Genomic DNA, 19,659 nt, shown 5'->3' on the forward strand with positions numbered 1-19,659 from the left:
GACACTTGACGGACCACGGGAGCAATAGTACGTTGCCTGGGTCGCGCAAAGTCACGCATTCAAAAGCTCAATCGGGTCCACGCGGTGTAATATACTTGCGATGATACGCTTTTGTTAGATCCTTTGCCAATGGTCCTTATGTTTAAGACTCGAAAGAAAAGCGCATCATCATCTAGATCCCCAAAGAGTGACACTGATTATTCGTAGGGCGAAAGGCGGCTTATCGAAACCGTGGGGGGACGGATATATGGTGGGGTTGATGTCAAGTAAAACCATCGATCATCACCGCATACATTCGTCCAACCATCAGTCCATGCGTCCGACGGCCTATGGAAAGGGTCGGGGCGTTTTCAATACGAGATCTTAGCGACAGTCTCAGGTGAAACGTCGGTTGGGATGGTATGGAAGTTATGGTACGGCGGGCATCCAGCAGATGAAGTCTATCGGCACAAACGGAGGGAGTAAAAGTGCTCTCTACGAAAGCAGAGTTAGTCAAAAGGTCCCAAGCTCCAAGTTGAGAAGAAAAGGGATGACAAACAATGGCGACCTGCGCCTCGCGAAAGAAACCCTGGGTCAAGAGGGTGAACACGAGGATGCCGCGGGAGACCCGACGGGGATGAAAACATACCACTGCCGGTGAACAGCTGCTGGAAAGTGGTATGTAAAGGTTTTTGTACCAGCTTCCTCAGTTTAACTGGTTCTGAAAGTTGTTTTAAAGGAGGAGAAGGTTCGATCCCGTCGTAGGTGGAAGGGTGTCGAGTCGAGAGAAATGATAGTAACGGGGTAATCAGTTTAGCAATCGAAGTCGCAGCTCAAAAGTTTCAAGTGACGATGCGCTTGGGGTGGATGCCTTGGCGCCTGGATGACCGCAGATCACGTGGTCGCAAACTAAGCAGTCTAAGCTCTCTTCCCCTTTTCATTTTGAAACACATCCGGCACTAGAGGTCATCTTTTAGTATAATAATCAATATATTTGAAGGGGAATGGAACAAGAAGGCGAAAGGAGTAGGAGGTCAAGCTTCGAGTTTCACTAAAACCAAAACTGGACCTGTTCATACTTTCCCCCCACTTGGGATTATCGAAGGTTGATTGATCATTTTTCAGCCCTACAATAGCGTTGTTCCAATGCCTACTCCGTACTAGAGCTTCTAAAGGATCGTTACAGTCCCAGTCGATAGGCCGAGGGCCTTTGAATCTCAACGTGCTAGTTACAAGATTCCATTGAAAATGTCTTTCTAGAAGACAAGAACGAATTGACAATTTTGGTATGACACCACCTTCCCTCTTGATTGCTTGGGAATTTCCTTAGGCGGCTTGAGTCCTTCGTGACAAACAAACCAAAGAAGCATATTAGGATAAAGACATTAATCGAAAATAATAGGACGATAGCACCTCCAGTGCGACAATTATGCTAGCACAATCGTCAAGTTTCTAGCCGAAGATTCATTTATTTCTCTTCGCCGCTGCTTCAGCTGTGATTTTCAGGGCCGGCGGGGCATCGTCACGGGGCATATGGAGCTCCACCAACTAGTGCGCTTGTCAGCTGCGAAAGACATTTCATATGTGGATAGGAACCATCCACGTACCTGCAGTAAAGACGAATCCGCGAATTCTTTGCTCGCACAGAGCTTGGTCACCTCGTCTCTGGTTTGAACTCTGTACCCCTTGTACTGGTCCTTGGCGCCGAATACCACCGGAAGGCTCTTGATATCCCACGGCTGGATGTCATTGTATGCCGCATCCCAGCCATGGATATACCGCTCGATGGTATATCCCTCGTTGCAGATCACAAATCTAGCGCTTTTGTTAGTGCATGATTCAAAGCGACACCGGCTTAATTATCCTTACATGATTGGGTTCAGCTTGTTCCGGATCATGGTGCTGAGCTCCTGGACAGTTAGCTGTAGACTGCCGTCACCGATGAACAGCACAGTCCGCCGGCCATGCTCCTTAGCAGCCAAAGCCGCACCCTGGCACGCGCCCAGCGAATAGCCAATACTCCCCCACAGAACTTGGCTGATGGCTGTGACATTGGGCGGGAAGCGAGTCTCCCAGATTCCAAAGTTCGACGTTCCAGTCTCCGTGATGACAATGTCGTTCGCCTTCAACCACTGTCCAATAGTGGGCCACAGCCACGCATGAGTGATCGCCTGGTTACCCGAGGTCTTCTCTTCGTTAGGTACAGTGTTCGTAAGTGGCGGCGGTGGCTGGGCGTTGACAGAGCCCAGTTGCTGGATGACCTTCCGCAAGACCCCTTTCATGTTGATGTCTGGATATTCCGAATACCTCACGCGAACGTAGTTGCTGTGGAAATCAATAGTATTGAGCTGACCAATGCGATAGGTGAACCCGGTGGTGTTGAAGTCGGACTTGATGGCTCCGATGCTCAAAATCAAATCAGACGACTCGACCTGCTCCCGGACCTCGGGATACGACCCAGTTCCCGCGTAAACTCCACCGTAACACTTATGGGTCTCGTCCACTGCTCCCTTGCCCATCGGTGCCACAAAGGTCGGCAATCTAGAGGCTTCCATCAAGTCCTGGACTTCATCAAGGACGCGGTGGCGGATAGCACAAGCATCAACCAGGATGACGGGCCTCTGAGCAGCGTGCAGGTATCTCAAAACGACATCCACCACATAGTCTTCCTTCTCGGGGTCATTCGGGGGCAGAGTGAGGTCGATAGGGTCGTTGAGCCGGTCGCCCTCGATTTTCTGCACAATCATATCCGTGGGCAGAGTGATGTAGACCGGTCGGCTGCGAATCCAGCATTCTCGAATGGCGTTGTCAATGAGCGTGGCCACTTCGTGTGTCTCATTCAGTCGTCCCATCGCGCACGAGATTCCCGAGCTCATCCTGGCAAAGACATTGAAGTCCCCATTACCCAGGGTATGGTGCAGAAGCATCCCATCCTTCTGCGACCGCGTGTGCGGCTGACCCACAATGTGAACGATGGGGACAAATTCCGAATATGCTCCTGCGATCGCGTTGAGTGCGGAAAGCTCTCCGACTCCGAAGGTGGTGACCAATGCACTGATTCCCTTAACTCGAGCGTATCCGTCGGCAGCGTATCCTGCGATCGCCTCGTTAGACTTCCTCTCTATAGTTATTGAACAAATCGATCATACCCGCGTTGAGTTCATTGCAGTTGCCCACCCACTTCAGTCCGCATTTTGGCAGGTAATCCAAGGCGACAAGATTGTAGTCACCTATATGTCCGATACGATTAGTATACACATTTCTATCGAATACTCTGGTATCCGAAAGTTTCTTACCGGGAACACCATGCACCGAACGGATTCCAACCTGATGGAGCCGCCGGAAGAGGTATTCGGCGATATCAACGGGCTGGCGAAGCTCTCTGGTTGCGATATCGTTAGGCATGATGTAGCGTTCCGTGGGCCTTAATTAACAATTAAACTAAGGGCCAAAACCTGGAGGAGTAGACGATTGAGTAATTTAATTTTTGTGGACAGGAGTGGGTTGGTTGGCAATGGTTTATAAGGATGTAACAACGGCAGCCTATAACGTCATGAAAGAGACGTGATGTCATGTGTGTCTCCAAACCAGGTAGGACTATGTAGAGATAACTACCTACTACAGCACCTTCCCACTTTTGTTGGTCTGCTAATCGATACGCTCAGGCTTGCCGATGAGTTTTTATGGCTTTTGTTCTAAAATTGACCAACATCCCTACTGGCAATGTCGAATGATAGTACGTTGTAGGAAAGCCACACGGACGTTTTATCACCGAATTACTGCATCTTCACTCAAGCTCATTTGCTCGGTTTAAGTCCGGATCTCCCGGGTGATACCAATATATGATCAGCTAACCAGCTAATCCCAATCAAGTTAATTGAATATAAAGACTTGAGTCTGGAGCGCCGTCTGGAGCGCCGTCTGGAGCTTGTTGGTGCTTATTGAGAGGTGTTCACTCAGTGGCATGCCATAAGTCTCACAGTGTATGAACATCTAATGATTCAAGGCAGACTGTCTACTTTAGGCTAAAGTTACAATCCTATTTGCACTCAATCACCTAGCAGTGATAACAGTCTTGTTTTCACTGTCAAGGAATCAGTCCACTCTGAGACTCGGGAGGTTGGTGGGGTGCCTTCACTATCAGACGGAACTGCCCCACTATTCCTATCTTGGATTTCTGATCTCCCCGCTGTGCCACCCGCGGACATAGGCTTTCCATAGCTGTCGACAAGTAACGAAGAGTGATCTTGATAGATATCAACTGGTGACTTTTTGTTTGATGACAAAGTTACAGGCAAGGCATCTAGCTTCTGCTGTCATCAGTGCGGGGTCATACACGGTCAACACAGAATAGAGGATCAGCAAATCATTCAGTCGAGATAACGCTGTCAAGTTGAGAAGGAAAAGAAGAAACTAAACTAAAAACAGAAGGCCAAAATTACGACTCGTTGAGACAAAAAGAAATCAAATCAAGAACAATAGGAGGAGGAAATTGATGGCCGGTCCTGGAAAAAGACCTATCTCCGATAATATGTCTTCATCCTCCAAGAAGCAAAAGGTTTGTTCCCTTGCCATACGTTTGAAGAAGTCTGTCCCACCTTTCCGATGGGCCCATGGCTTAAGTCTGTTCATTGGCCAAGTTGTCTAATACACAGTATAGGGTGGCGTATCATGGCAAAAATCAAGAGGCAATAAAGTGACCATTGACACCGGAGACTGGGGGGTGTTTGTCACCTGCGATTTGGGAAGAGAACCGAAATGCATTGCTGAAGTACTGGATATCTTTTCGCAGGTTCGTCTCTCAGAAAAATAATAAAAGTTTCCCGACTGCTCTAACCCATGGTATCTCCAGAGTGTCGAGTCTTCTGGGCAAGGTGAGGAAGATGGTGAGTCCGATGGAGACGAAGACGACATCGAGACCCAGATCAGGAAAGAAGTCGAAGGCCTCAAGCCTGGCTCGGGCAAAGCCCGTCTTTTCCAAGCTATCAGATTAGACACGCCCTGTGGTTCGTACTGAGCTTTCATACATCGTCCCCCGCATAACATCGTTGAGGCTAACGCTGCAAAGTGACATTCATACGATTTGACAAATCCATCAACCCCGAGAAACTGGTGCATGAACTTTGTGAGGAAGCATATGCTCACCCTGAAAAGAAGCGAAGCCGCTACGTGAAACGCATGACGCCAATAACGTCCATCCGCAAGATACTCAGCGTGGACCTCGAGGTTTTCGCACGCGAGATTCTCAAGCCCTACTTCCATTCTGGCGGGCCCCCCAAGAAGGTATGTTCCTCTCCATGTTAAGTATGGTAAGAGACCTAGTTAACGTAGAACATTATAGTATGCAATTCGACCAGCTATTCGGAGCAACTCCAAGTTCAATAGAGACAATGTTATCAAAACCATTGCCGATGTCGTGGGCAAAGAGCATCCTGTCGATCTCACGAACCCTGATCTGGTCATCCTTGTTGACGTTATTCAGGTATGATCTTTGCTACTTTAGATACGCGTGGGAGTGTTTAACCACCGTTGCTGACCCTGAGACTACAGAATGTGGTCGGAATGAGTGTCGCTGGAAGCGACTATGATAAACTCAAGCGATACAATTTGGCTGAGTTGTACAACCCAACTCCGAAGCCAGATGAAACAAAGCCTACAGAGTCCAGGGAGTGATGTGTGGGTAGTCACCCATGTCGCGTCCAGAATCCTTGTTCAAACCACGCTTTACATGTGCCAAATAGTTACATCCGCTGCCGAATCGTGACAAATTATAAATAAAACCTATCAGTTGATCGATACCCATGCACAGTGCAGCATAGGCGAGAATTCCCGATGAGTTACTATCGGGTCACTCCGACAATATCCAATCCTACGTTTGGGAAATATAAGAATACAGGGAGATTTGATTCAGTTTGCCCAAGAAAGTACATCGAAGTCATCCATGTCAACGACTATGTACCTCATTACCTCATTAAGCGACAGTGCCCCAGTGCCTAGGCACTTAAGACAGCCGTGGTTGCTTTTCCCAGAAGAGACGATGACATGTCATGAGTCAGTGCAATGGATGAATCCATAACTAAAAAGTACAATACAAACATATCACCTATAAGAGCTTGACCTGTATAGAAAATCACTCGTTTTCTGGAAGCCTTAGCCGTTCCAACACACCGTGCATGTGGGCCGGAACCACTGGAGCTGTTTTAATTAAGGCGACTTCAAACGCTGCGTCGGCTTCGGTAATCCGGCCGTCTGATTGGATCGACCAGGTTCGCTTACATCGCACCTTCCTTAGAGCGGGAGACTTAGGCGAGCTCCAGCAGTTGCAGCCTGCGGTTCGTGGGGTCGACTTCACGATCTCCCAATCCCAGCCATTCAACACATGCGATTGTTCGTTTCGAATTCGAGATTTTTATAGATCTGGCACTCGCTTAGCCAGTATGCTTTCGTTTATTCTGGATGCAATGGGGCTCGGTTAATGTCGACTCGGGAAGGGTCGAGTGTGGCGCCCCGTCTTCACAGGCATTGCATGGACCCTCACCAGATGCCTCAAACGCGTTCCATCGGCTTGCCCACTGGCAGCAAAGGTGTTCAATTCGCAGGTGTACAATCTCGGTAAGGTAGGGGGGGAACCGTATGTGGACCACTGATCAGATGATCAATCCGAGAGGTTTTATCCTTTTTATGTTCTTGTTTCTCTGTTTTTCTTTTTCTTGATAAAGCTGCTATGGTCGGAGTAGCCATTGTAAACAATATTCGATGAGATCTTCTATTTGTTCGGTCATAGTTCGCCATCTAAGGAATTCCTATACCGCCAAACTCCTCGTGGTAAACACTACCCACGCACCATGCTGAACCCCCGTACCAAACACTAGGACCATCTGTATCATGCCCCCTATAAGAGTGTTTAGTCCTCAAGATCTGGAACATGAAACGCTGAAGGAGCTTGAACTTGTCGTTGAACGCATCTTTTCCCCGTCTGTCCATGTGAAAAGCATCGGTCTACTAGAGGGCCATCTCCATTCGATCCAGGTCCTCACTCTCTCCAATGGCAGCCGGATCCTTCTGAAGCAGCCACCAAAGCCGACCACCCCTCTGTTGCGGCGCGAACAGGTCCTGCTAGAAACAGAAGCTCGAGCTCTCGCACTCCTCGAGAAAAGCGCAATTCCACACGTTCCGTCACTGCTCCTTTACGACCGTCGGGGCAGTCTGCTGGGGTCTCCTCTGGTTGTACGACAATATACCCCGGGGGAGACACTTCGGGATTTAGAGGCTGGCCTCAGTATCCAAAATCGCCAGGACCTCGACAGAAGCCTGGGTTCGCTAGCGAGTCAGATCGGAGGGCACGTGGCGGATTCGTTCGGCTTCCTGGATGAAGTCGCCCGTGGGTTAGGCAAAAAGTCGTGGCGAGAGGTGTTTGTTGCCCTTGTTGAGAATATCATTCGCGACTCGGAAGATGTCTTCGTCAATATTCCCTACACAGAGATCAGGCAACACGTCCGTCGTCTATCGCCGGCTCTTGACGAAGTAACGGTACCACGGCTTGTGGTCATGGACCTTGGTCGACCATCACAGGTACTATTAGATCCGGAGACGAAGCAATTCTCGGGGATTATAGACTTTGGGAACACACTTTGGGGGGACATTCTCATGACTGAAATATTCGAGGGCCCCTCATCCGCAGTATTAGATGGGTTTGGGAGGCAGCCGATCAAAAGTGAATCGGAAAGGACTCGACAACTACTGTATGTTTGGACTCAAGCTGGATGTCTCACTTCCGAGAATTGACAACGTGCTAATCGGTATGTTTTTGCTGAACAGATATGCCTGCTATCGCTCTGTGTGTCGAATCATCACGGAGTATTATCGACATCGCAATGTGACTGCCGAGATTGACTCCCGACGACAACTGACGACGATATTGGCAAAATTATCTACAATCAAAAGCCCCTGAGACCATTACGGCATCTCCTGCTGGGTTGTAAGGCACAATAAGGGGACTGGGTTGAGCTCTTCCTGTCACAGGCACCGTCTTAACCAATATAGATGTGGACGGACGTTACTATATAGTAGCTGCAGAGGCTCGTCACTCTAAGAAAGGTCAGAATCAGAAACTGTTGCTGCCTAGGTGATCTGGCAGTCAGTCTTTCTGCCTGAACACTTCATGTTGCTTGGGCTACACTCCATTTCCACTGTTTGGTAGGGATTCTTGTGCAAATCCCAACCCCAAAATGTGTGCAACGATAAAAGGATATAACGACTTCATAGCTGCAAATTTTCTCTTCTTTACCAAAAATCAATATATATCATTATCGTACTACTGACGTTGTAATGCTGGGACAAAGAACCCAGAATGATGATACCGGTGGCACTGGCATCCCATACCTCATTGCAACACTAAACCCCTTCCGGACAACTAGGTGGGGCCGATCGACCGCCCCGCGACCAGCGCTGGCAAATGGCGTCAAGTTAACATTCCGCGGCATGAATGGAGATGCCTTGGGGTCCGCCATCAAACACCTGCAAGGTTTCTGTTCCGCACTTTTGAGGATCCATACTATCGCCTCCATCTCCCTCTTCCATATATATCTATCTTCTTTCCATCGTTTGGGAAATCCCAACATCTAATGCAACATGGCACATTTCCTGCGAGGAAAGCAAGCCGGAATACAGAAGGACTTTTCCGAGGGGTTGTCGCCAGATTTGTTCGCGATCGATGATGTAGGTTCCCCGCAAGCTATCGTTTGAGAAGAGATCAGTACTGATGGATTCCACTTCTTTTGTAGTTCGCACGATACGGTATCAATTCCCAGGTCAGCGTAATCGCATACGATCCCGTCCAGTCTCTCCTGGCGGTTGGCACAAGTGACACCCAGTTTGGATGCGGCCAAATTTATGTCTTCGGTCAACGACGAGTAACTGCCATCTTCAACTTACCTCGGAAGGCGTCCGCCAAATTCCTTCAATTCTGCGCCGACAAGCTTATCAGCGTCGACTCCAAGAGTGAAATATCTGTCTTCTCGCTCGACACCAAACAGACGCTTGTCTCTCATACCCCGCCGAATCATGTCAGTGCATTGTTGACCGATCCGAGCCTCGACTATGCGTTTATCGGTCTGCAAAACGGTATGTAGAAATACTTGGTAGGGGGAGAGATGATAAGGTATTGACTGGTTGATACAGGGGATATCATTGCCTATGACCTGGACCGCGAATCCCTCACGCCCTTCAGAGTCTCTAATCTCTGGGTCCAGCGCAATCCTCGGGCGCGCTTCTGTCCAGTGGTTTCGCTCGCATTTTCGCCTCGCGATATTGGCAAGGTCTTGGTGGGATATCCGGACGGAGCCGTGGTGTTTTCGTTCAAGCAAAACATCGCGCAGCACTACTTCGAGTATGAGGTACCCCCTGGTGCCCTGGGGGGCAATTCCAATGTCCCGTTACACGATCTGCACAAGCCTCGATTAACCAGGGCGCTGTGGCACCCAAATGGGGTCTTCATATTAACGGTGCACGACGACAACAGTCTGGTCTTTTGGGACTCAAAAGATGGCCGCAAGTTGATGGCTAGGTCCATACAGACGGCGGACGTTGATCAACCAGGTGTCCAACCTCAGACCGGAGGGGCTGCGACTGGTTTGATCAACCCCATCGCCCAAATTGCGTGGTGTGTCAAGGCCAACGGTGATGATAGTGGTCTGTTGATAGCCGGTGGTCGGCCAAAGGCAGAGTCCAACAAAGGGCTGACCTTCATTGATTTGGGGTCAAGCCCGAACTATCAGACCTCTTCTTGGGCCATGATCACCAAATATTTTGCGGAACCGCAGGCAATCACTAATCTTCCGACCCCCCCTGGTGCGGACGTTGCGGACTTCTGTCTCCTTCCCCGCGCCTCGCCTTATTATGCCGGCGCCCACGATCCGATTGCCCTTATGACCATCCTCTCCTCAGGCGAGCTGATCACCATGAGTTTCCCGAGTGGCCATCCCATCACTCCAACTAACATGATCCACCCGTCTCTCACTTTTGTTCATCCTTTTGTGATCAAGATCAAATTGACTGCGGTGGAGCGCGGAGCTTGGCTTGGTCTCAAGGAAAAGCGATCGCAAGGGCCCAAATTCCTACAGGGTGGCGCCGAAGCAAGAAAGGCGCTCAAGCGATTTGAAAATCGGAATATCATCACCACGGCACATGGAGACGGGACTGTCCGTCTGTGGGACGTGGGACACGACGATGAGGTTGAAAATGGGGACGTCATCCAAGTGGACTTGTCGCGGGCTGTGGGCCGAGTCGGCAATGTCGAGGTTTCAGAGATTTCTTTAAGTGGCTCGACTGGTGAAATATCTATCGGTCTCAAATCCGGAGAATTTGTGATCTTCAGATGGGGCAACAACCCAAGCTTCGGCCGCGAAGAGCCTCCGGGTGTCAATCAAGGTCCCGGGATGCTAACCAAAGTCACCCATAGAACTGATCCTGTGCTGAGGGCGGGCTTCCTCCCACTTACACTGCTGGACATGCAGCAGGGACCAGTGACTGCCCTGAAACATAGCCAAGTCGGTTTTGTCGCAGCTGGCTTCCAGAATGGCGGCATTGTCATTATTGATCTCCGTGGCCCGGCCATTATCCACACGACCCATTTGTCCGAACTTACCAAGGCGAACAAACGGGGTAGCTTCCTCGGAAAGCATCGTGCTTCGGAAGCGCCGGTCCCGGAGTGGCCTACAAGCATTGAATTTGGCGTATTGACGTTAGAAGGTGATGGTAAGGATGGAGTTTCCCTTCCCAAGAAAAAAAAGCCAGATTATACTAATCCACTTTTCAGATTACTCGAGCATTTGCTGCTTTGTGGGAACTTATAAGGGACACCTTGCAACCTTTAAAATAATACCCGCGAGCAATGGAGCCTACGAGGCCCAATTCGCCGGTGCTTTGCTACTAGACGACAAAGTCATCAAAATCTCTCCCGTCAATGCCGACACTGGTAGCCCTGCTCTGGCGACGCCGAACGCCGTTGGTGGCTTGAGGAATGGAGCTAGAGTCAATGGCGTTGTCATCGCGGTGACTGTTTCTGGATGCAGGATTTTCAAGCCAGCCACCTCGAAGGGTGCCCATAAAAGCTGGGACGACTTTTTGTGTGACTCCGCCGAAGTCGTCCATGTCGAAGGTCGAGGCCATACTTTGATTGGACTTTTCGGCGATGGCCATGTTCGCGCGTTCTCTGTCCCTGGACTCAAAGAAGTTGGCTGTAGTCCTATTGGACACATGGCTGAGATGAGACGACTTTCGGATGCTACCATTTGCTCGAACGGAACTGTTCTTCTTTGGACGGGGCCCTCTCAAGTGGGACTTTTCAACGTTTGGTCGTCTGGGCCAGGAGTGTAAGAAATATCGTTTTTCCTGATTCCTACCACTGGAGGCTAACAAGATTATTCAGGCGACCTTCAGAGGACCGGCTCTTCAACGCGGAAGCCCAACTCCCTCCGCGACCAACTATCAGCAACATCCAATGGATATCCGGCACGCAATACGTCTCGCCCGCCGACATGGACATTCTCAGTTCGTACCCTCGCCCAACAAGCTATCATAATATAGAAATACCTGTTAACACAATATCTCACAGTCGGAGGCCCTGACCGACCATTATCCAAAAAGATGCAAGAACAATTGCGCCTCGACGACCAAGAACGCCGAAGACTCGACCGGGAAAACCGAACTCCGACCAACATGTCGAGCCAGTCTCAGAGCAGCCAGGAAGGATACTTCTCGTACATGCAGCGTCAAGTGCAAGAGCGTACCGAGAAGCTCAGTATGGCTGGCGACCACATGGACCGTCTGGAGGAAAACAGTAGCGGCTGGGCTCGGGATGTCAACAAGTATGTTCAGAATCAGAAGAAGAAGGCTGTTTTGGGTGGTAAGTACCAGTTATCCTATTCTGTATGGTGTACCGTTGGTTGTGCTAATTGAATTGATAGCGTTGGGGGCGAAGTTTGGTCTTTGAGGGACGAACGGTTCACAAAGGAAATTGACACAGATTGTGAAGTCGGAGAAGTTATTCTTAGTTACATACCCCATCATCTCTAATAATCTGGTTTGTTGTGCTTGTTATATTTTAATCCACAGATAATCATGTATGGGTAATGTGCGAAGCTATTTCTTTAGTTGTCAGGTAGTAATATCAAGACACTATTCATTAATTGCAGTAGACCAGGTAGATTTATACATTTGTTCACCTGGCACATAGACCACCACTACCTATAGATCAACAGTGAGTATAAACAAATTACCCAACTATGGTGTCAATGAAGTGGAAACTAAGAAATCCATTCAGTCAAGGAGACCCATCCAGTATTACTATTACTTTCTAGTAAAAACATACATAGTGAAGTCTGAGTAGTTTCCTACAGCACAGATTCCCAGCACGGTATGTAACTATAACCTAAGTACATCCACTCCCATAGTGGCCCCTTGAACAACCTGTCACTGTCAATTAGAGAGAGTATTTACAACTTCCAGGTTCTAAAGACTTTCGATCAGAAGAGGGACGAGTGAATCTAAAACACACCCGCCATCATAAACCTATACATTCCCTCAATCACAGGTAGAAATGATCAAATCCAAACTACCACCAGATCATATCAACACTCACTGAACTATGATGTAACGGATCAACACCAAGGACTGGTATCACTTGAACAGCTGTTTAGTAAAATATCAAAGTAGCTAGTGACTATTATAGTAGATAGGACATGCGTAATATCTGCGAGGGTTAGATCTTTATAAGGTCTCGACCCGACAATGTCTCTGACCCCGATAGCTGACCTGATTATTTTCTTCTCCTAATATCAGCCCCTTTCTCTGAATGACGCGAGGCAAGATTATTTCTAAGCTTGCTGCTATGAAAAAAAATGGATATTGTGGCAAGCGGGTGCAGAAAGGAGAGCGCGGGGGGTAGTCCTGCTGTACACTGAGAGAATTTTGGCGACTTTGCAGATGAATTGCTTGTACCAGACAATTCCAAGTCACCCAGGCCTTGCATATTCCTGTGAGGGATCGATGGGTGGTCCATATCTCTGCAGACCGCTGAAGATCCCTGCGTGTAGTGCAGGCTGAGGTGGAACTTGGTTGAGGGACGTACTATCCCTTTAATTCTTCACCATGGTTACGGGGTATTTTGGTGGACGGAATGTTTATTTGGTTGTTGACATGTTGTTGATTTGGTTTGGTTCTATATCGTAAACTAAATGGTGCATATGTGAAAGTAAAGGTAAGGTATGTATGGGGAGCTCCTATATCATGAAACGTTGCAACCGATCATAAAATCATATGAAGAAAAGGATGGGCAAACATTCAACAATCCAGTTCGTAATTTTGGATATAACGGGGATGATGCTTCAAATTAGTGCACCATGACCTCCGGATGGGGAGGCTGGACCGGGTGGTTGGACTTGGAGTCATCTTTCTGCTCCGAATCATCGCCCATTTCGACGTCCTCATCGCCGTCTGCGCCATCTTCTTCATCAAGGTCGTCGTCGTCGTCATCGCTTTCGTCTTCGATATCCTCGCTTTCATTGCCGTCGGAGATTTCCTCCTCGTCTTCTTCTTTGACAGGAGTGGGCTCGGCACCCTCCATTTCGTGATCTTCAGCCTTTGGCTCTTTGCCATGATCCGCTAACTCCTTTACCAAGGCAGCTTCAAGCTCTGTTTCTTCGACACCGTAGGCACCACTGTCATCTTCAAGGTTGTCGGCCTCTGGCTGGTCAGGCGGGTATTCGGCAGGGGCAGACTCCTCAGTATCCCTTGAAGATGTTAGTTGAGGGCAATGAAAGAAGGCAATTACAGAAATCGGCATACCATTTGATGGCAAATCGAGTCACTCGCGGCTTCTCAGCAAGGATGTTGCGGCGAATGCGTTCGATGATGGGTTTCGCAGGCGGGTCGGCCATGAGCTCCTCCGAATCGTACTCATTGTTCACGTAGTATCCCACACGAACGAATTCCCTCCCGTCGTAGCTGCATGTAAGGAGGATCACGGTGACACCGAGGATTTCAGAAGTGGGGATCCGCTTGAGATCGGGGGCATCGGCCTCGAAGATGAACTTGTTGACTCCGACAGGTATGGGCCCGACAAGGAGAGAGTCGAGCTCTTGGTCGTACTCAGAGCTGGTGGGGTCAGCGCTCAGGATCGACAAGGAGGACCCGGGCGGCTTCAACTTACGAGGTTGCAGACCCGACATAAGTGAGCTTCCATTCCAAATCTAAAGGAAAAGGCACCTGATCAGTATTGCGATCGCGATTGAATTTTTAATTTCAAACAAACCTTTCTGAAGCTGCTCAAGACACTCGAAAGTGATCTCGAATTGATACGGGTCGAGGAACGTGGCTGGGTTGTTGACGATCTTCACCCCGAGGAGAGAGACGACCGACATGGCGATAGGTGGTGGGCGCGAGTTCCGCGATGAGATTTGGGTTGGGTATATAGGTTTGGGCCAAGGGGTCCGGATTGAAAGTATAGAATGCGGGGGAAAGGTTAAAACCCAGCTCGGGAGATAGAAACAGGTTTAAATAGGATCAGGAGAAGGAACTGGAGGAGTTCATCGAGGGGGAGAGATGCACCAGCGAAGCAGCAAGTAATTAAATGACCAACCCTAGAAAGAAAGATCGACGACGCGCCGCGTTTTGGACGCATCCTCGCGCTCACCGCCCTCTGTCACGTGAGCGCATGCGTGACAGCTGCAGCTTCTGCCAAGCGTGTGGAACAGCAGCAGCATCATCATCTCCAGTTGGGACCAACAGTGCGTGTCCACCTGTCGGTCCGTCCTCTTAACCCATTAGATTCTTTCGTTATTGTATAAGGGACCAAATACAATTGCCGAATTTCGCTTCTCCCCTCCCACTTTTTCTAGTACGTGGCCTATTCCCGAAGCAACACCCCCTTCGCGGAGAGATCTCCAGGTCGCTAACCGGATCGCAAGACAGAAATTGTCTGTTTACACGTTCCCCCTAATTGCGCTTGAGGCCACATTCTTCTGCCATGGCTGATGAAGACGCCGAGAAGGCCTTTTTCCAGGCCCAGGCAGATCATGCGGAGTCTGCGGAATATAAGGCCGATGGGGAAGAGGGTGCAGATAATTCAGACTCAGACGAATATGATCCATCAAACACGCTACAAGGCGAATACTCTACTACTCCAACAGACTCCAAACAAAACGAAAGTGTTCCCCCAGATGCCTCCGCGCCCGAGCAACAGCGACCCGACGATGTCTCCCCTCCCACGGACACGGATCCTGCTCAGCAGACTGGCAGTGACCAGCCATCCCAGACACCTCAACGCGCTGAGTCCCAGGAAGCAACACCGGCGTCCACATCTGGTACGAATTCCGCACAGCCAAAGACCAGAACAATTGGGGGTTTTGTGGTCGAGGATGAGGATGAGGATGAGGCGGGTGATGCAGATTATGAGCCTCCGGCTGTACTAGGTGTTGAGGACATGAATAGTATACCTGTGAATGTGCCTCAGCAACCCATTTCAGGAAATGCAAATGAAGATACTTCTACCCCTGATGTATCGTTGGATCAAGCTGCGCAGCAGTCTGCCAACGCGAAAAATGTTTCCAATAGTTCTTTTCACCCTTTTGCCGCTGATTCTAAAAATGAGGCCTCGACCCCATCGGGCCAGGACCTGTACAACTCACGTACCCCACAGCTGGAGAATGTGCAAAGCAGCGCTGCCGTTACTCCTACTCCTGAGTCTCCATCCACTTCGAAGGGTCGCTTGCCCCATGACCGCATCGGTATCTTGGAGGACAGAATCCAAGAGGACCCTCGCGGAGATATCCCTGCCTGGCTTGAATTAATTAATGAACACAGAAGCCGGAACAGGATTGATAATGCTCGTGATGTCTACGAACGTTTCCTGACCGTCTTCCCATTTGCCGTGAGTCATCCGCGCCAGTCATTAAACCACAGAAGCAGAAGCTCATATTTTGACTTTTTATTTTTAGGCTGCACAATGGGTGGCATACGCAAATATGGAGTCTGAACTCAATGAGCTCTACCGCCTGGAACAAATCTTCAACAGAACTCTGTTGACGATTCCTGATGTCCAGCTCTGGACCGTGTACTTGGACTACGTCCGTCGGCGAAACCCTTTAACCACAGATAAGTCTGGACAGTCGAGAGCAATCATCTCATCTGCCTACGATCTAGCTTTTCAGTATGTCGGTGTAGATAAGGACTCCGGCTCGATTTGGGCAGATTACGTGCAGTTTATCCGCTCCGGACCTGGTAATGTTGGAGGCTCGGGATGGCAAGACCAGCAGAAGATGGATTTGCTCCGGAAGGCATACCAGAAAGCCATAGGTGTGCCGACCCAGGCCGTTAACACACTGTGGAAAGAGTACGACCAGTTCGAGATGGGATTGAACAAGCTTACGGTAACCCTAACGCCACATCCAATTCAATTCATATATTGTTACTGACCGTGTGATAGGGCCGAAAATTCCTCCAAGAACAGTCTCCGGCTTACATGACTGCGCGAAGTTCATATACAGAACTGCAAAATATCACCAGGGACCTCAATCGGACATCCCTGCCCCGGTTCCCTCCTGTTCCAGGCTCCGAGGGCGATGTTGATTTTGCACAGCAAGTGGACATCTGGAAGCGCTGGATCCAATGGGAGAAGGGCGACCCTCTTGTTCTGAAGGAGGAAGACATGGCAGCATTCAAATCACGAGTCGTATACGTCTACAAGCAGGCTTTGATGGCACTCAGGTTTTTGCCGGAGATGTGGTTTGAAGCGGCTGAGTTCTGTTTCCTCAACGACCTAGAAACCGAAGGGAATGAATTTCTGAAACACGGTGTCGATGCTAATCCGGAAAGCTGCCTGCTCGCGTTCAAGCGAGCTGACCGTCTGGAAATCACTTCGGAATCTGAGCAAGACCCTATCAAGCGCGGTGCGAAAGTCCGCGAACCTTATGATCGTCTGCTGGATGCTCTGTACGATTTGATTAGCAAGGCCCGGACGCGGGAATCACAGGACGTCGCTGGCTTGGAAGAACACTTTGCACGAAATTACCCCAACAAACAGCCGTCCAACGACGATGACGATGACGACCAGAACCAGGAGTCAAAGTCACTAGAGTTGATGAAGAACGCTCAGATTGAAGCACTGCGAAATGCGCACGCCATTCAGATTGGGATACTCTCAAGGACGGTCTCCTTTGCTTGGATTGCTCTCATGCGTGCAATGCGGCGCATCCAAGGCAAAGGAAAACCTGGCGAGATGCCTGGCTCGAGACAGGTCTTTGCCGATGCTCGCAAGAGGGGGCGTATCACAAGCGATGTCTACATCGCCAGTGCCCTTATCGAATATCATTGTTACAAGGACCCTGCAGCTACTAAGATCTTTGAGCGTGGCGCTAAGCTCTTCCCCGATGACGAGAACTTTGCTCTTGAATACTTGAAGCACTTGATCGACATCAACGATGTCATCAGTAAGTCGAACCTTGATCCTCACTGCATGCCCCCTAGAACTGGTTACTGATCCTTCTATCTTTAGATGCCAGAGCGGTGTTCGAAATGACAGTGAGGAAGCTAGCGTCCAACCTAGAGAATGTACACAAAGCCAAGCCAATCTTTGCATTCCTGCACGAATACGAGTCGCGCTATGGTGATCTCGTTCAAGTCATCAACCTCGAAAGCCGGATGCGTGAACTGTTCCCTGAGGACCCAACATTAGAGCAATTTGCGCACCGCTACTCGACTGCTGCCTTTGATCCCACTGCCGTCCGCCCGATCATCTCTCCGTCTCAAATGAGGCCGAAGCAAGCCTTCCCCCAGGAGCAAATGGCGTCTCGCCATGGCACTCCCTCTCCAAGATATCCCGAAACAACGGTCGCAGACTCGCCGAAGAGGCCGTTGGAAGATTTCGACGAGGACGGAAGTAGACCCCGGAAGTTTGCACGAGCCGAGTCACCTTTAAAGACGACCCAGAAGCGGCAGTTGGATCAGCAAAAGCGGCCCCAACCCGTTGGAGTCCAGGCGTCCCAATTCCGGTCTCAGGGATCACCAGCCCCGTTACCCCGAGATATCGTTTATCTGCTGAGCATTATCCCGTCGGCATCCGCATACACGGCTGGAAGGTTTTCCCCAGAGAAAATGGTCGATCTCATTCGGAGGATAGATATGCCAAGCTCGATCTCCCAGATCCCACTTCCGCAATCAGTCCGAGGGCTTGGGGGTGGCCAAGCACCCATGGGAACGCAGCCGTTTTCTGGTATGTTTTACCCTCGATCTTGGTGTCGCATTTTTGAGACATTTCCCAACTTCGACCTGTTCAAATGATCAATTCAGCTAATCTGGTATCATAGGCATGTACCGTTCCTGAGCTCCTTTTATGTCTCCCCAGACTGCCTCGATGAAGTGCATTACCGATCTCCTCCTTTGACTTCGCGATGACATCGCCTCACATACCCGCGTGGCCCAAACTGTATAGTCCTCTTCAGTACCGCTTGCATTCGGGGATCGGCGTTTAATTCTGGTTTGGCCCACATTTTTGAGTGTTTGATGGCCAAGGCCCAGGTCAGATATCTCATTCTGGATTCTTCTTATCGTTTTTACCCCTTGTTTCTTGGTTGAATTGGTTGCTCGCGTCCGGTGTGGCTTGTACAGACACGGTTGTAAACTGTCTATCGAACAAACTAGTCTGCAATGAATGAGAGATATCGTGACTTGGCTGATCTGGCTATGATCCTTTGTAGAGCTGTAGTGTAAGTCATTGAATGGCTTAAGGTAGCTCCTATTCTTGTACATTTCAGGTGGTACTCACTCCCAATCAACTCGAATACTTTGGCCATGTCAACTTCCCTTCCTTCCCGCTGCACTCACGTATGAACGGTCTTGATAAGGACCTTTTCTGTGCGTTCTATATCCCGTACAGGGCGCTTGTATAACCGTTCATTATTACATCGTTAGAAAATTTCTATGCTACAGCATCGAAAGTCTCTCTGTTGACTGTAATCACCTGGCGCCCTTTCTCACTAGGTAGTCTTCTCCTCCAGCGAGCACTTGCCTCACTCAAAAGATCAGCCATGAGAAATTGAAAACCTGCTCACAGCAACCTCACTTAGCCCTCAACACGTCTCTTAACACGTCCACCTCCACCTCCACCTCCACCACATACACTACACGGATCTCCTTCTCACTCCAAAACGACCTTTTCATCTTCCCATCTACTCATGTTAAATCATTTAAAGGTAAGTCAAGTATCAGGCCTTCATCTCTTATATGAAGCTTCATCTACCCTCTCTACAATCTTCCTCTCCCAAGCATCCTTCTCTTTCCTTGACTTTTCCTCCACTGCACCTTCCTTTTCTACCATCTGTTCCTTCTCGAATGTTGTCCTCGTCGCGTGTCTGCCACGTCTCGGTCACGCCTCACGTACCTTCCTAGCAACCAACGCGTCTGTCTATACACAACTTCGCACTCTCCTCCATCCTCTTTCCCAAGCTACACCATACCATAGTCCTCTCTTCTGCTTCATCTGGCCATAATCCTCATCTTCTCTATCTACCTACCTCTTCTTTTGTCTCAAGCTCACTTTCCCCAAGATCTGACCTCTTCCCGTATCTCGCTCTGTCGTTCCTTCCTAATAGGAAGCCTTCACCTCACCCGATCCTTGTCAACTCT

The 19,659-nt window shown here is 49.5% G+C and overlaps 6 protein-coding genes across 6 annotated transcripts; 4 read left to right on the forward strand and 2 right to left on the reverse strand.

The window, feature by feature from the left end:
* Positions 1–1,165: 1,165 nt before the first annotated feature.
* Positions 1,166–3,604, reverse strand: BDW47DRAFT_109123 (alpha-keto acid decarboxylase family protein). The gene is made up of 4 exons (XM_024813390.1): positions 3,276–3,604; positions 3,129–3,209; positions 1,849–3,073; positions 1,166–1,794 (listed from the first exon to the last, which is right to left on the reverse strand). Exons 1-4 carry the CDS (start codon positions 3,382–3,384, stop codon positions 1,482–1,484), a joined length of 1,728 nt encoding a protein of 575 aa, XP_024670119.1. The 5' UTR covers positions 3,385–3,604; the 3' UTR covers positions 1,166–1,481.
* Positions 3,605–4,510: 906 nt separating this feature from the next.
* On the forward strand, positions 4,511–5,652 carry BDW47DRAFT_127464 (THUMP domain-containing protein; the record flags this gene model as incomplete). The annotated part of the gene is made up of 6 exons (XM_024816721.1): positions 4,511–4,537; positions 4,640–4,771; positions 4,832–4,985; positions 5,048–5,262; positions 5,321–5,461; positions 5,530–5,652. 6 exons carry the CDS (start codon positions 4,511–4,513, stop codon positions 5,650–5,652), a joined length of 792 nt encoding a protein of 263 aa, XP_024670120.1.
* A 1,212-nt stretch (positions 5,653–6,864) lies between these two features.
* On the forward strand, positions 6,865–7,930 carry BDW47DRAFT_127465 (phosphotransferase family protein; the record flags this gene model as incomplete). The annotated part of the gene is made up of 2 exons (XM_024816722.1): positions 6,865–7,721; positions 7,798–7,930. 2 exons carry the CDS (start codon positions 6,865–6,867, stop codon positions 7,928–7,930), a joined length of 990 nt encoding a protein of 329 aa, XP_024670121.1.
* A 557-nt stretch (positions 7,931–8,487) lies between these two features.
* Positions 8,488–12,167, forward strand: BDW47DRAFT_109127 (putative SNARE-dependent exocytosis protein (Sro7)). Its single transcript, XM_024813391.1, has 7 exons — positions 8,488–8,697; positions 8,763–9,102; positions 9,160–10,734; positions 10,796–11,351; positions 11,408–11,529; positions 11,594–11,884; positions 11,946–12,167. Exons 1-7 carry the CDS (start codon positions 8,611–8,613, stop codon positions 11,969–11,971), a joined length of 2,997 nt encoding a protein of 998 aa, XP_024670122.1. The 5' UTR covers positions 8,488–8,610; the 3' UTR covers positions 11,972–12,167.
* A 1,023-nt stretch (positions 12,168–13,190) lies between these two features.
* asf1 (nucleosome assembly factor ASF1) lies at positions 13,191–14,601 on the reverse strand. The gene is made up of 4 exons (XM_024819244.1): positions 14,291–14,601; positions 14,189–14,228; positions 13,825–14,133; positions 13,191–13,769 (listed from the first exon to the last, which is right to left on the reverse strand). Exons 1-4 carry the CDS (start codon positions 14,397–14,399, stop codon positions 13,370–13,372), a joined length of 858 nt encoding a protein of 285 aa, XP_024670123.1. The 5' UTR covers positions 14,400–14,601; the 3' UTR covers positions 13,191–13,369.
* Positions 14,602–14,764: 163 nt separating this feature from the next.
* rna14 (cleavage polyadenylation factor subunit RNA14) lies at positions 14,765–18,690 on the forward strand. The gene is made up of 6 exons (XM_024813392.1): positions 14,765–14,875; positions 14,946–15,907; positions 15,975–16,406; positions 16,463–17,465; positions 17,531–18,247; positions 18,342–18,690. Exons 2-6 carry the CDS (start codon positions 15,005–15,007, stop codon positions 18,356–18,358), a joined length of 3,072 nt encoding a protein of 1,023 aa, XP_024670124.1. The 5' UTR covers positions 14,765–14,875; positions 14,946–15,004; the 3' UTR covers positions 18,359–18,690.
* Positions 18,691–19,659: the final 969 nt, after the last annotated feature.

The sequence above is a fragment of the Aspergillus candidus genome (genome assembly GCF_002847045.1).
Source record: "Aspergillus candidus strain CBS 102.13 unplaced genomic scaffold BDW47scaffold_38, whole genome shotgun sequence".
In the NCBI taxonomy this organism is placed as follows: Eukaryota; Fungi; Ascomycota; class Eurotiomycetes; order Eurotiales; family Aspergillaceae; genus Aspergillus; species Aspergillus candidus.